This window comes from Rhinoraja longicauda, chromosome 11 (assembly GCF_053455715.1).
Source record: "Rhinoraja longicauda isolate Sanriku21f chromosome 11, sRhiLon1.1, whole genome shotgun sequence".
NCBI lineage: Eukaryota > Metazoa > Chordata > Chondrichthyes > Rajiformes > Arhynchobatidae > Rhinoraja > Rhinoraja longicauda.
In genome coordinates, this window is record NC_135963.1 from 47212786 (window position 1) to 47229661 (window position 16876).

General features: G+C 44.3%; 1 protein-coding gene across 1 annotated transcript in view; it reads left to right on the top strand.

Annotated features, from left to right (window-relative positions):
• Nucleotides 1–16876, top strand: part of nmnat2 (nicotinamide nucleotide adenylyltransferase 2) — a 218971-nt gene that overhangs the window by 165776 nt on the left and 36319 nt on the right. Inside the window, exon 5 of the mRNA XM_078407588.1 lies at nucleotides 15936–16059. Coding sequence (XP_078263714.1) covers nucleotides 15936–16059 — 124 coding nt within the window. The remainder of the gene's footprint in view (nucleotides 1–15935; nucleotides 16060–16876) is intronic.

The window sequence follows — 16876 nt, forward strand, 5'->3', positions numbered from 1 at the left end:
GTCTCAGTTTCTGCTCTTTGAGCAGCTTTCAACCTTCACCCTGAAAGAATGAAGGATATATAATAAGTGGAATGTGTTTGTTTTTAATGACCTAACATCTCAGTAATAACTACCTGATTGTGCAAACTTCAACTGACCTTTTTGCCTCCTAATTAAACCAAAACCCACATAATTCTTATTAAGGTAAATTCAACTGAGCTTTAGACTGAAAAAAATGGACAATAATTATCTTTTATTCAGTACGAATAAGAAAAGCTAACAGTACATTTTAAAATGGAATGGAATAAAATAAAAATGAAAACCAGAAAAATATTTCAAAATCTAGTTATGCGGCTTAAACCAAGAAAAAAACAAAGTGCTGGAGCGCCTCAGCAGGTCAAGCAGCATCTATGGGGGGAAAGGAATTAGCAATGTTCATTCGAGTAGTCAGACCTCTGCTGCCCGACTCGAGCAGTCCGGCACTCCCTCCTCCTCCCTGCACGCTCTGTAAGTACCTTTCGCCGCCAACGTCTCCACGGAGGTGAGTGGACGTGGGGGGCGAGTGGGTGGAGGGAAGGAGGGGGGTGAGGGTGGGGGGTGAGATTGGCGGAGAAGGGGGGTGGTGGTGGGCGGAAGAGAGTGGGGGTGGGGGGGAGGGGGCAGTGTGGGTCTGGGAAGAGTGGGGAGGAGGGGACAGTGAGTGAAAGGGGGAGGAGAGAGGGGTGTGGGGCAAGGGGGGGTGGTGGTTGGGTGAAGGGTGACAGTGGGGGTGGGGAAGAGGGGAGAGTGGGGGTGGGAGGGGAGGGGGACAGTGAGAATGGGGGTGGGGCGAGTGGAGGGGGTGAGCCCCCCCCTTCCTCTCCGCCCCCCCCCCCCTCCTCCTCTCCCCCACCTCCCCCCACTGAGATTGTTTTTGTTTTTTTTTAACAGACGATTTATTTTAAAGAAAAAAGCAATTTCCCCAGGTCGCAATGGAAACCCTACGAGGTCGGGCCCAACGGGCCCACTTGGTCTAGTATAACATAAAAGGGAACAATATGTTCAGAACATCCTTCATCTATTGATGTAACAGATATTGATTTTTTTTGCACACAAATAACTGTCTGTGCAAATATTTTTAGATAATAATTATCGTAGTGATCACGAATTGATAGTTAAAGCAACAGATGCTAACAGCCTTCACTTTTATTTATGCGTAAATGTTTCAGCTAAGGACAAAGTAAAATGCCCAGTTACCGACAGCCATCCAAATCGATCCATCTGAGTAACATTGCTCCAAGTTAAAAATGAGGATCTCGCTCTCTACCTCGTCAGGTCAAGTGCTTTGAATATTATTCACTTGCACCAATTGTGCACTAGATACAAACTAAACGACACAGAAAGTTAAAACATCCATTCTGTTTGCTCAATTATTTTAAATAATGTATAAATTAATTGTTCTCTCACTAGAATATGAATCATTGCACTTCACGTTTCTTTCGCAGCTGATGTGCTGTTATTTTCAGAATCCTTCTGTATGATTGATTAAAGATGCACGCAATAACATCCCCTTCACAGGACCCAGATTGCCAGTTGCTCTATACTTTTACCAACTTGTCGATCAAAAAAATCATCAATTTGAAATGGTCGGGGACAAGGTTAACAAGCAACAGACACCATAAGATAAATCTCCAATGTGATTTGGTTTGTTACTGAACATTTACCAAACAGCTGTGTTGTTAACTTTCAGCTGTCCAATGCTGAAGGCTTCCATTTTAACCACTGGCCCAGTCTAAGCTGCCTGCTGCAAATGTTCGCGATCTTATTTCACTGAGGAAGTGAGATAAATTGAAGAGGTACAGTTACCTGTGATCGCCATCTATTAAGCCTTGCTGGAAAGTGTAGCAATCTGATGAAGAAGCAGCTGGTCTTACCTTTAATGTCCCATTTCCAGAGTACAATATAGCCTGCATGTACACTCATGAAATATGGCCTATGTATGTAACGCAGAACAGGCCTAAAACATGTATCATACTGCTGGGCACCTAAACAGGCATTGGAATTAGGATATATTGATTAGCTGCCTAACGATTGTGGAAGGGTCCCCTGCTGAAATTAGTCACCAAAGACCCCGCAAGCTTCAAACCCATCGTAAGCACTGAAGGTGAGAAGACGTGCCCATTTCCACAAGCATCACAATCAAAACCTTCCCTTCCTCGACCTCCTCCCTAGCTCACTCTATCCCCCTCCCTGTCACATTTCCTGTCGCCCCCCCACCCCTGCCTTTACACCGCCCTCTCCTCTCCACCTCGCCCCCCCACCCCTGCCTTTGCACAGCCCCCTCCTCTCCACCTCGCCCCCCCGCCCCTGCCTTTACACCGCCCTCTCCTCTCCACCTTGCCCCCCCGCCCCTGCCTTTACACCGCCCTCTCCTCCCCACCTTGCCCCCCCGCCCCTGCCTTGTCACCTCACACAGTCCCTGCTCGGACTCGCACACGCCCGCCACCCCTCGTGATGTCAGATATGCCCCCCCCCTCGCCACCATCGCCTCACATGTGGAAACCCCTTGTCTCTTTGCACATAGACTCCCCCCTTGTCAAGTTCTACCCCCCTCGTTCCCCCACACGCTCCACCCGCGTTGTCTCACGTGGACCCTCTCCCGCTTGTTCCCTCTCACGCTCCACCACCCTGTTGCTTCAGGGCCATTGCCATCGCCTGGCACCTCCACCCCATCGCCTCACCCGCAGTCCCCCCTCCCCCCCCCCCCCCCCCCCCTCCATCGCATCGCGGGCGGCCTGCTACTTCTAGACGCCGTCTGTGGGGGTTCATTGACCAATCACCCTCCGTTCACCAGTATTGAGGTTCACTCCCTGGTTCTGGCAGGGCCTGCGCATAACCTCGATTCCAAAACCCCCTCAGGGAAGTGGAAAATTAGAGGATAGTATGAGACTTAATAACTGGAATAAATGATAATTAAGTCTGACCTTTCCTTTCCTTTCATCACCATCTGTCCCATTCCTACTTTTCCGTTGCCCCTTTTCATGCACGATGGTATTCATTAAGGGCAGGTCACGTGCAAATGTAACTTAAAAGATTAGAGGCCTAACTTGGCTGAGTACCAATGTGGACCTGGTCATTTGACTTTTAATTTTATAATAATAACATTTTCACACGCCAAAATCAGGAAATAAAATCCGTTAATTTAGATGCGTTCCTCGGACTTTCCAATAAATTGTAACTTAAAACTTCCAAAAGCTTTCACTTACAGATAAGTGAGAAAGTTTAATTCCTCTTCTTGTGGGCATCAGTGAAGTAAAATTACTTTCAGTGCGGTGATTTCTTCGGCAACGTTACAGAAAGAAGGATGTATTCAAATCCTGAAAGGCATTGCTTCAAGTTATAGCTAATCATTCAGTCGTATTTAATACTGAATTGCTGAAATGAGTCAATGAGAGGCACTGGCTTTAGTTAACTAGGTTGTGTTATATCCTCATTAGACGACTTGAGAGTTGAATAAGCTATGCAAATGGTGGAGGAGTCTTTTGATATTTTTTTCAGTTCAGATTGACATAGAAATTATCAGAGGATGAACCGAACTTTTCTTTTCGAAAGGCCTGATCCTTTTACTCGAAACATCACACTCCCGTATTGTACCATTAGAATGCACATTCAGCTCAAGTGGTTTTTGCAGTTTAGATTTTTCCCGAGAAAGTAAATCCATTTTTGGAAAAGGAATTGCAAAACATTTTCATTGTAATTCTTTATTGTAAATTGTTGGAGTCGTGTTGTGTTTTCTCCTTTTCTGGGCCTCCTGGCGTTGTGCCCCATTGCTCAGTCGAATGAACAACTCTCAGACTGCTGCCAGCGCTCTGTGTCAACTTGCTGAGAGGTGCAAGAAAGAGGCTTCAGCAAGTCAGTCCGGGCCTTCTTCCCTGTGAGGGCTATCTTCAAAACTTTCTCCACCAGAGAGAGCCTTGCAGTGTGTAGACAATCCTGCTTCCTTTGTTAACGGTTAAATGCAAAGTTTGCTAGAGAGCTGAGCCAGACCCTGAGGTGATACATCAGCATTTTGATGTCGGAAGAACATTGGAACTGCTGTGGTAATTTGGGCCCTCAAAACCAGTTTTACTATCCCAGTGTATCTTAGCTGATATGTCTCCAAACATTCTTATTTCTGCAAAGATAGATACAAAATGCCGGAGTAACTGAATGGGAGAGGGCCCTCTTGAGTCTTGGACATAACCAAATGTTGTTATAGTACCTGCTTCAACTACTTCCTCAGGCAGCTCATTCCAGCTATCCACCATCCTCTGTGTTAGCCCTCAGGTTCCTATAAATCTTTCACATCTCACCTCAAACCTATATCCTCTGCTCCTTGATTACCCTACTCTGACTAAATGACTGCGCATTCACCCTATCTATTCCCCTCGTGATCTTATACATATCTATAAAATCACCCCTCATTCTCCTGTTTCCCCAAGGAATATGGTCCTAGCCTGCCCAAACTCTCCCTATCGCTCAGCCCCACAAATCCTGGCAACATCCTTGTAAATCTTCTCTGTACTTTTTCCACCTTAACAACACCCTATAGCAGGGTGATTCAAACTAAACACAATACTTGAAATGTGGCCTCTACAGCAGCTTGTGCGACTGTAACATAGCATCCCAACTTCAATACTGATTGATGAAGGCCAATATACCAAAAGCCTTCTGACCATCCTATCTATCTGTGACAACACTTTCACAGAACTGTGTACCTGCACACCTATGATCCACTGCTGAACAACATTCCGTAGAGCCCTGACATTCACTGTGTAGGTCCTGCCTTGGTTTGACTTTGCAAAATGCAACACCTTTGCATATACCTACATTAAACACCATTAACCATTCTTCTGCCCACTTGCCCAACTGATCAAGATTCTGCTGTAATTTTTTATATCTACAATCTTCGCTATCTACAATACCACCCATTTTTTAATGTAATTTGCAATCTTACTAATCATGCCTTCTACATTCTCATCCAGATTGTTGATATAAACCACTAATTGCAATGGGCCTAGCACCGATCCCTGAGACATACTATTAGTCACGGGCCTACAGTCTGAAAAACAGCCTTCCACCATCACCCTCTGCTTCCTGCCATGAAGCCTATTCTCTATCCAGTCGGCTCCCTCTCCCTAGTTCCCATGCAATCTAAACACTACAATTAGTTACAGAATTGGAGTTAATGAATAGCTTTCTTGTCATTATGTGTTTTCTTATTGCAACAAGTAAAGATATGTGACAATTTAATAGAAGTGTAAATCGCAGGCCCCATGTGGATGCTAGGAGAGTGTTGCCAGGAGAGATTCACACAGTATGGATCATATGCAACCATTCTATTGAGGAAAATGCAATTGTAAGATATTCAGCTGCTTTGTGGGCGATCATGTTTTCATTTAGAGTGAGTGACAGTGTAATCAGGCATGAGTTTGTCAAAGGTAACTTGTCAAAAAGGCTTCCGTATCAGGAAGTGGATAGAACTTGATCCCTTACATCTGCACGATTCAGTTAAGTAAGGGCGTTGAACTTCAGTTCCAAGGCTTGGTTCCATTGCTTTCACTGGAAGATAATCATCTAATTACACAATGGTAAATGTAATTTTAGTGTTGTAAAACCTAGGGCCATAATCTGCTAAATTATAAACTGGATATGCTGCCAAGAGTATGGATTCACCTCAAAATTGAAAAGCAATGTACAGTATGCCTAGTATGCCTTTCACTACACCTCTGAGTGCAGTGAAAATGTTGGGAAAACAATTGTGGCATTTAAGAGGCTTTCGGATAGGCAGGTGTTAATGCAGGAAATGGAGGGATATGGATCACATGCAGGCAGAGGAGATTAGTTGAACATGGCATCATGTTTAGTGCAGACACTGTTGGCCACAGTTCCTGTGTCGTACAGTTTTGCATTCTATGTTCTATACACCTGTTAGTTACTTTTTCCACATCACTTAAATGCTCAGTAATTGGAACGTATTGTTCGAAGGCGCAGCGGTAGAGTTGCTGCCTTACAGCGTCAGAGATCCAGGTTCGATCCTGACTATGGATGCTGTCTGTACGGAGTTTGTTTGTTCTAGCTGTGACCACATGGGATTTCTTCGGGTGCTCCAGATTCCTCCCACACGACAAAGACTGGAAGGTTAATCAGCTATTGTAAATTGTTCCTAGTATGTAGGATAATGAAAGTGTACGGGGTCATCATTTGTTGGTGCGGACTCAGTGGGCTATGGGGCCTGTTTTCATACTGCATCTCTAATGTCTAAAGTCTAAAAGTAAAGTATTGATTTCTTTTCTGTTTGTCAATTTGCACAGTTTAACATTTCAATATGGCTGACGACCCATCTTTCATGTATGAAGAATGGACAAACAGGATATCATTGAACCTAAAATAACATTTTGCCAAGTCAGCTTGTAAAAATGGAAGAGGCAGCAGAATAGTTGATGGGAAGGAGATGTGAATACTTGGTTTAGTTCTGCTCGTTTCCTGCACAACTTTCACAGCATGTGGAAATCTGCGCTCCACCCATCTTCCAGGAAGGATGACTATAACAGCTGTATTGAAATGTTAACATATGTGGGCTACAGAAAAGAAAATACATAATGCTTCTTGCAATTGCTGAACATTTCAGTAATGTGGGGAGGCAGGAACTGGTGGTTGGGGAAAGAGGAATGTTTCCCCCAGTGTCACACAATGGCACATCTGGTAGAGTTGCTGCCTCACAGCACAGAGGCTCAGGTTCGATGCTCACCTTGGGTGCTGTCTGAGTGGAGTTGGCACTTTTTCCCTGCGACTATATGGGGTGCTCTGGCTCACTCCCACATTCCAAAAACCTGCGGGTTTGTAGGTTAATTGGCCTTTAAATTGCCCCAATTGTGCAGGGAGTGGTTGAGAAATCGGGTTAACATAGAACTAGTGTCAACATGTGATCGATGGTCAGCGTGGACTCGATGGGTAGAAGGGCCTATTTCCATGCTGTACCTTGCTACTGTAGTCTCCTCCCTTACCCACTATGGGTTTACTCACTACCCCCTCTGCTCTACTACCTGATCCAGGGTGGCACGGTGGTGCAGTGGTAGAGTTGCTGCCTTACAGCACTTACAGCGCCAGAGACCTGAGTTCGATCCCTACAAATGGAGTTCTCCCTGTGGACACGTGGGTTTTCTCCAAGATCTGCGGTTTCCTCCCACACTCCAAGGACGTGCAGGTTTGCAGGTTAATTGGCTTGGTATAAATGTAAAATTGCCCCTCGTGTGTGTAGGATAGGGTTAATGTGCGGGGATCGCTGATGGGCCCGAACTCGTTGGGCCAAAGTGCCTATTTCCGCGCTGTATCTTTAAACTAAACTAAACTAAACTCTCCAAACACACCGTATCCTGAGAAAAGCCTGTTACATACCCCAATCCGCCTGCGTTACTAACAGCTCACAGCTGCAACCTTCAACCACAGGCCTTGCTGCCCCACAGACTGGTTGCCTGGCAAGAGATGGGAATGTAAAAGCTGAGATGGGATTCTGGTGTAAAATCTGACTAGATCAACATGATCCTGGGATCATCTTTATCCGACTTGCAAGATTCTCTTCCATCTCACCATAAACATAAACATTGCTCCTTTCACGGGTAATGCCAACTAATGTTTATATATAGAGTACAAAAACATTTTGTTTCCAGTCATTGATGAGTGTGAGTTGAGGCTCCACTCAATGGTGTTGAATAATTACTCTCCACTTTCTGGCATTGACACCTCCTTTGTTACAAATATTGCTGCCCTTTAATTGTTCTGCACCATTGTGTTGTAAGATGTATTCTAGATGATTGGCTGGTATTTCCAGCATCGCAATCCATCTGTGTCGGAAGGAACTGCAGATCCTGGTTTACATCGAAGCTAGACACAAAATGCTGGAGTAACTCAATGGGACTGGCAGCATCCCCACCCAATATGGGTGGTGTTTCGGGTTGAGACCAGGCTGAAGAAGGGTCTCATTTCTCTCTGTACTTTCATCCACTCTGTCATCTGCCCCAGGAACCTTTCGCCATGATTTACAAAGCAAAAGTTTATTTGATTAAATACCAACCCATCTCAACTGGGATACTGTGGTGAACATTTATTTTGCTGTCATTGGCAGATGGTTCATTAACAATTTTAATTGAACAATCCCTCTGGATATTCACAGGATGACCACAGGGGTTGGAGTCAATAGTATCAGCTGTCTTGCCTTGACTAACTTGCTACTGCTGTTCATTGCCTTGGGATGTTCCCTTTGTAATGAATGACTCTGCTTTTGAATGAATGCATTTGCTGGCTGGTTGCTTATCTGGGGTTTGAATTTTTGACAGCCTGTCAACGGAATGATATTGCTCATGTATTCTGGAAGTCCAGCCAACATTTTTTCCTTCCCTGAGTGCCCTGTGGTATTTGAAAATTATTTGGTGTGAGTAGAAACTTGTTTTACAACGTGTGTGCTTTGCCTCACTTTCCCCTCCGCTTGTCAGAGGAGTGGAGCCCGAGACACTCTCGAGGATCAAAGGATAGGTCGCACACTCCAGGAAATAAAAATGAGGCTAAGTCCCAATGAATGTGATAATATATCCTTCAGATTTGCTGCATTCCTATCTAAGAACACTGCTGGTTTATCAAAGCGTGTGAATTTAACGCGAGCCAGATTGCACTGAATCTGCGGGTTATGTAAACAGAGATTTCGAGAAATTACTGGAGAGTCGAAAAATTCTACACGTTTTCATTCGTAAATATGTACTTCCTTTTGGGGTGATATATTCATGATCATTTTACAATCAAAATGGTTTTATACTTACCTTATAAATAATAATGGATGTTTTTGACAAGTTATGCAGTGAAAACATCCACCTATTGTGTCAATAAAAGCTTGGGAAATGCTTTTATTCTTCAAGCTTCAGAGTGAGCATTCTTCTCCAATTAAAGAAGAGGGCCTTTACAGGACTGGGAACCAGAAAAAAACTGAAATAAGTTGGTTGCAAAGGAAAAGCCACTCCAACCCAACTTTATGGTTGGAGCCATAAAAGAGTGCACAGGAAGATGGCTTTTGTTTTTAGAGGTAAATCAGCAAGGCCCCATGGCATTGTTACAAGAGGTACAGTACTGTGCCCATCACCCAATTAGCTTTGGAAGCTGCCCTCCTTCAACTTGTTGATCAATCCGCGATCGCCGGCACCAAACTCTGGACAACATCGACCTCAGGCCGAGACGGCAGGTAACGTCTACACCAATTAACAACTGGAATGTAACCATCTTCACAAATCAAAATCCCTACCACCTCTTCCTAATCCTAAATGCCATCAGCTTTGCCAAGAACTCCAGTGACCACCTCCAGGGGATTGGGCGCAGCGCTAATTTGAGCTGCGTAAACGCTTAGATGAACAGGGACAGAGTCTGGTTACTCTGAGACGAGAGGCACACCTGCTGCCGCTCTCCGCCATGTCAAGCGTCAAATATTCACCTGGGTGGTGCAATTCCAATACTCAACAAGGTCAGGTCAAAGTGCTGGTCGTGCCTGCATGAAATGTCACCACAGCAAGAGGCCTCAAAGAACAGGCATTACCGACAGTAACATGTAGGTAGCTGATTATTGCATAGAGAGTTAGTTACTGTTCTTAACATAAGTTTGTAAAATCAGTTTTGATGGTTCTTTGGCTTTGGGCTTGGTTTTCGCGTTTGCGCGCTTATCCTGGAGTTAGAGCACAAGTATTTTGCGTTTTAATTGTAATTTACTGGAGGACGATTAGTTTAGTTTAGAGATACAGCGTGGAAACAGGCCCTCCGGCCTACCGAGTCCGTGCCGACCAGCAATCCCTGCACATTAATGCTACCCTACACACACTAGGGACAATTTTTACACATACACCAAGTCAATTAACCTACATACCTGCACGTCTTTGGAGTGTGGGAGTAAACCAAAGATCTCGGAGAAAACCCATGCGGTCATGGGGAGAGCGTACAAACTCCGTACAGACAGCACCCGTGTAGTCGGGATCGAACCCGAGTCTCCGGCACTGTAAGGCAGCAACTCTACCACTGCGCCACCATGAAATAAATGTGATCTTAGCAAGGGTCTCCTAGAACACAAAAAAAACAGAGATGAAATTGAGATCTCAGCACAAATTCTGTCCCAGTGAAGATGAGAACAAGGTGAATAAAGCCTGTACTTCATAATCCCCTGGAGCTAAATGTAGGCTTAGCCATCTGACCTTTCAATCCACTTGCACAAATTAATCATTGATCTTCATCTGAGGCCCCAGTGATGCTGTGTCCTGATGCAGAGACCTCTGTGCTGAAGCTTCCTCCTTCTGGAAGCGCGTTGCTTGGCTGAACAAGAAACAACTTTGATTATAAAGACTGAATGTCTGACTATTTGCTCACCCTTCAAGCTGTTGGAAATTAGACAGGAAGTGAAGCCCCTGAGAGAGAAGAATTGGTTTGATTTCATACCATTGCTTCTCTTCCCTCCCCACTCTAAGTCCTGATACAGGGTCTCGACACTAAACACCAACAATTCCATGCCCCCCCCCCCTCTCCCCCCCCCCATCTCCCATCACCCTTCTCTCCCCCCCATTTCCCCCTCACACATCATCTCCCCCATCTCCTTCTCCCCATCTCCCTCTCCCCATCTCCCAACCTGCCCATCTACCCCCCCATCTCCCCCCCCACCCCAATATTTCCCCCCTCCACCCCCCCCCCCCCCCCCCACCCCCCAGCCCATCTCAAAATAAAAGTGGACTAATGTTTTACATAGTTTTCAAATTTGGATACAAGTGATGGGACTGTTTAAATTGCTCATGGATCCAACTTATTTTGTTCCATGTATACACACTGTGTTGGAATACACCCTGACGTGATTGAACCAATATCATGGGTAATCTTAGATTTGAATAATCATTAATTCCTTCAGTGTTCAGGGGGGAATTCCTGACTTGATTTTCTTTGAAGATTTCCTGTGCTTACTCAATTCCTCTCAGAATTGCTAGCACGGTGGCACAGCGGTAGAGTTGCTGCCTTACAGCGCTTGCAACACCAGTGATCCGGGTTCCATCCTGACTACGGGTGCTGTCTGTACGGTGTTTGTACGTTCTCCCCGTGACCGCGTGGGTTTTCTCCGAGATCTTCGGTTTCCTCCCACACTCCAAAGACATACAGGTTTGTAGGTTAATTGGCTTGGTTAAGTGTAAATTGTCCCCTGTGGGTGTAGGATAGGATAGCGTTAATGTGCAGGGATTGCTGGTCGGTGCGGGCCCAGCAGGCCAAAGGGCACTGTATCTCGAAACTAAACTAAACTAAACTAAACTAAACTAACAGAAATTAGGAAATAGAGATGCAGAAAAACTTTTTCACCCAGCGAGTTGTGAATCTGTGCAATTCTCTGCCACAGAAGGCAGTGGAGGTCAATTCACTGGATGTTTTCAAGAGAGAGTTAGATAGAGCTCTTATGGCTAATGGAATCAAGGGATATGGGGAAAAACCAGGAATGTGGTACTGATTCTGGATGATCAGCCACGATCATATTGAATGGCGGTGCTGGCTCGAAGGGCCGAAGGGCCGAATGGCCTACTCCTGCACCTATTTTCTATGTTTCTATGTTACTAAATTGCAAATGGTGCATTTCAAAAAATAAAGATTAAATGGTCTTAATTCGCTTTATTCCGACAACAATTATTTTCGGATGATATGGTAAATGTACAATTCATGTACAATTGTATTTGCTATTAATAAGTTATTCATGTAATATTGGTCACTGGGACTGGCAGGAGGGAGCCGAGACTTTCATCATGTGAGAGATTTCACTCTTGACATTTGGCGTTGTAAGTGTGCTAGCTGAACTTGAAGTTGAATTGTGAATATTCCAGGCAGGATGTAGGGGCTGTCTCCACACCCCTTCCCCTCGATCCCCCAATGTTCCTGGAAGCAATTTTCTCACACGCCCTGATTCTCCAGATCCCCACCTACATGTGGATAATTTACAGCAAACAATCAATCTATTATCCAGCACATCAAGACTCAAGAGAGAGTCTAATTTAATTGTCACGGGAACCGACAACAGGCAAATGAAATTCGTACTTGCAGCAGCCAAAACAGGCCTGTGGCACAATGCCCATATATCATAAACTATCATATACAATAAATGATAGTATAAAAATAATAATTTATAATAAATATATACATTTATTCACCTTCAATAAATTAATAACCCCAGTTCTAATGCAAAAAAAGCCTTATCCTTAGTGCAACAGTTACCCATGACAGTCCATAGTTGGTAGATGAGGTTAATGTTGTGCAGTGTTCAAGAGCCTAATGGTTGTTGTTGGGGAGAAGCCGTTCTTGAACTTCAACGGTTTTCCGACTCCTATACCTCTTCTCGATGGTAGGAGCAAAGGAGCGTAAGGCCAGAGTGGTTCTTTGATGATGCTGGCTGCCTTTCTGAGGCACTTCGCCTCCCATAGATCCATTCGATGGTGGGGAGATCAAATACCCATGATGGATTCCAAATGAAAGTGTGACGCAACTCAACATATGTTTTCTATGGTGCATCTCTAGAGGTTTGTAAGGGTCATTGTAGACATGTAGAGTTTCCCTAGTCACTACAGGAAGTCGAGCTGATGGTGTGCCTTCTTGGCTGTTTCATCAATGTGGATGGTCCATATTCCACAAGGAATTTATAGCTCTCAACCACTAACTGAATGATATTACAGTCATATAACCATTATGTGAGTGAAAGTAGTATTTATCATAAAAGTTAACTCCTGATAATCAGTATTTAACTGATCACATGTGATTGATAGATTTGAAATAAGTGAACATGATTTTTTAAAGTTATGTTGAACAGTTTTCTAGGTACATTAGTGTAGAAAAGTCAGTTTGTTCCAAATTAAAATAATTATATTGATAGCTTTTTCCTGTCCTTGCAACCAAAAGAGCAGGCGTGAACACCTGAAAAACACAAATTAGCATCAAGTTGCTGTCATGATTATTCTGAGCTGGTGTTGTGACCAGCATTGCAGATGGGGTCAAGTCAAGTCAAGTCAAATTTATTTGTCACATACACATACACGATGTGCAGTGAAATGAAAGTGGCAATGCCTGCGGATTGTGCACAAAAAAGAATTACAGTTACAGCATATAAATAAAGTTAATAAGTTACTATAGTGTAGGCAAAAATTTAGTCTCTGGAGTTATAAAAGTTGACAGTCCTGATGGCCTGTGGGAAGAAACTCCGTCTCATCCTCTCCGTTTTCACAGCGTGACAGCGGAGGCGTTTGCCTGATCGTAGCATCTGGAACAGTCCATTACTGGGGTGGCAGGGGTCCCTCATGATCTTGCTTGCTCTGGATCTGCACCTCCTGATGTATAGGTCCTGCCGAACGCACTACTCTCTGCAGGGCCATCCTGTCCTAGGCAGAGCTGTTCCCAAACCAGACTGTAATGTTGCCGGACAGGATGCTCTCTACAGCCCCAGAGTAGAAGCAATGAAGGATCCTCAGAGACACTCAGGATCCAACACGATGTTTTTAACTGCAAAAACGTAATTTGCAGCAATTGTAATTTGTGTTTGAAATTCCATGAATTTAGTGCTGGTTTGGCTGATTCCTATTTATTGTACAGAGAGTTTTAGTCGTAAGTGTAAACCATTAGTTGGCACTGCATTGAAGAAACAAACGTAAAGCCTCTCTGACTCTTCACTCCTTAAGTCGACACTCTTCTGCTCAGATTTGTTGTGTATCTTGCACAATATTGAATGATTTCATTATGAGCCCAATCTGTCCACACAAAGCAGTCTACACAACATTTTATCTTTGCCAAACCTCCAGGTTTAGTTTAGTTAGAAATACAGCGCGGAAACAGGTCCTTCGGCCCACCAAGTCCGCACCGACCAGCGATCCCCGCACACTAACACTATCCAACACACACTATGGATAATTTTACATTTAATGGCCTACCCATTTAGGATCACGAGGGCTGGAGCGGATCATTCAGCTGCTGGAGTCTGCTCCACCGTTTAATGAAGTCCTGGGTGATCTCTGACCTGACTGCACGTATTTGCCTGTACCCTTTTACCTTTGATTAACAATTTTTGATTCAGTTAACAAATGACCCAGAATCTGATGCCTTTTGAAATAGTAATCTTTGGCACTTCGATCCGAGGTGGAATGAGTTAAAATGTCATCGCTTTCTGTCTCCTAAATTGTTCCGTGATTCTTTCCAACCCTTGACAATGATCCTTTCAGTTCTGATGAACCAGCTCATCACCAAGGGAACCATCTGCACAGCACTGAACTGTATAACCATTGTGAGACACAGTTAAACACTGTAATACCCCTCCTGCCGACTTGCTAAAGATAATGGTTGACCTTCCTGTCACTGAGACTGTATCATAATTTATAATGCATTCCCTCAGTTTTCTGACTGGGAAAATGTGCAGAGCGTAATTCACGCTTGCCCCGTTAAATGAGCAATGACCCCTGTAGACTTTCTGAGACCAGCTTCATTTTGCTCATTTGGATAAGCTCCAGATATTCTCAATGGCACTAATTATGAGTCTGCCTTTTAAGGGGAGGAAAGAGCAGCCTGTTGGATTTGATAGTCCGTTGAATCAGCAGCTCTGTTTTTGCTTCAGCTACAAAAATCTCTTGCTCTAAAAATGTATGGACTTAGAAATCAGAGAATCAAAGAGAATTTCTGACCCAGACTTTTGGCCTGCGTCAGAAATCTTCGCAAATGTGGCCCATCATGGTGGTTGTAAAAGAGCTGGCCAGCTCAATCGCACGATCCACACTGAGCCTGCAGTTTAAATGTGACTAGCGTTTCTGCCACTGCATCTCTCTTTGGGAAGAGAGTTCCAGACCACCCAGCTCACTCTGAATGAAAAACCTCTTCCTAATCCTTCTACCCATTACTTGGAATTCATGCACCTCTATTTCTATTCCCCTTCTATAGAAAATATGTATTTCCCATTTACCCTGTCCAGGTCTATTCAGGGAAGATAGACATCAAATGCTGGAGTAACTCAGCAGTACAGGTAGCATCTCTGGAGACAAGGAGTGGGTGACGTTTCGGGTCGAGACACTTCTTCAGATTAAAAGTCAGCAGGGAGGGAAACTAGAGGTATGGAAGGGTACAAAGAGAATATAAGGTGTGAAAAGGGCAGATCAAAGCAGATGCTGCACAAAGAAATTTAGAATAGTTCATTCAAGGTGTTCAGCGAAACGATCGCCAAGCCTGCGCTTGGTCTCGCCAATATATAGGAGCTCTGATTCACCACAGTGAAAATACAGGGAGAAGATGAGCGGGAGATAGCTGACAATAAAAAGCATTCAGGGGTGGGCGCTGATTATGGCAGGATTGTGTCATCTGGCGAAAAGAAAGAAAGATCACTATGCAAGCGCGGGAATGTGGATTGAGGGGAGAGAAAGTCAAACTGCTCGTCTATCTGCTTGTAAGCATTTCAAAGTCTAGTACAACCATTTGAAAAAAATAAATGAAGAACCATTTGGGTTAAGCATTTCTTTGGCAGTTGTGAGATGTTGTGAGTACAAAAATATGGCTGCTGTGTTTATTTAAATAACAGACACTTGATGCCAACTCACAGTGTGAAGCCTGATCCAAGGCATAAAGTTAATGCCTTGTTTAAACCCATGAACTGATGTTCTGCAGCCTATAATAAGAGGGCTGATTGAAATTCTACTCTTCAGTACAAATTAGACAGTGGTTAACAGGAGGTGTGAAATAAAATGATTTCACTTTTAAATGAAGTGCTAATTGGTAATAATAAAGACAACCCCTTTCTCACTGGGTGGAAGCTGTGATAAACTTCTCTTTGCTGAGAAGCTAATCTGTGCCACTGTGAATCTTCTGGTTGCTGGTGGCTGACAGAGCAGAGTCTTTAATCGTGTTTTGTCTCATTTTCCTTCTAGAGAGTGACCGGCTGCATTCTGTCCAACGTAAACTCTCCGGCTACACCTATCATTGGACAGCCGCAGAATGGAAGGCGCACCATCTACCAGAACTCCACGATCACGAACGACAAACCCACTGCAGGTAGGCCTCACCTGTGACGTGGCGGATGTAAACTGGGGAAGGTTGAGGAAGCCACTTCAAATATTCATTCAGAATCGGTGTTCTCCATTATGGCACACTCTGCAACAAAGGGTCTAGTTTAGATGCTGAGACGCTGCCTGACCCACTGAGTTACTCCAGCATTTTGCATCTACCAAAGATCTAGTTTAGTTTAGTTTAGAAAAAAGACGCGGAAACAAGCCCTTCGGCCCACCGAGTCCACCTGACCAGCAATCCCCGCACATTAACACTATCCTACACACACTCGGGACATTTTACACTTATACCAAGCCAATTAACCTACAAACCTGCATGTCTTTGGAGTGTGGGAGCAAACCGAAGATCTCTGAGAAAAACCAAGGAGAACGTACAGACTCCGTACAGACAGCGCCCGTAGTCAGGATCGAACCCGGGTCTCTGGCGCTGCAAGCGCTGTAAGGCAGCAACTCTACCGCTGCGCCACCATTTGTGTGCAGTGGAACCAACCCAACTGAATTGCATTTTAAATCTCATTACTTGCTGGCTGAGCGAATTCAACATCTAATTTGTTCTTGAATCATAACAGACAGGGCTCTGAAATGCCACAAGTTATCCCGAGAGCAAAACACAAAACATTGGGGGAACTCTCCCAGTCAGGTGGCATCTGTGGAGGGAATGAATAGGTGCCGTTTCACGTTGTGACCCATCATCCAGTTCTTTAGGCCAAGATCTGTTAAAGAGCTGTATACAAGAGCTGGAATCTGAATTCAGTCATGTAAATATATCTGGAGTGGAAAGTATATTATTATTGTTTATGGCA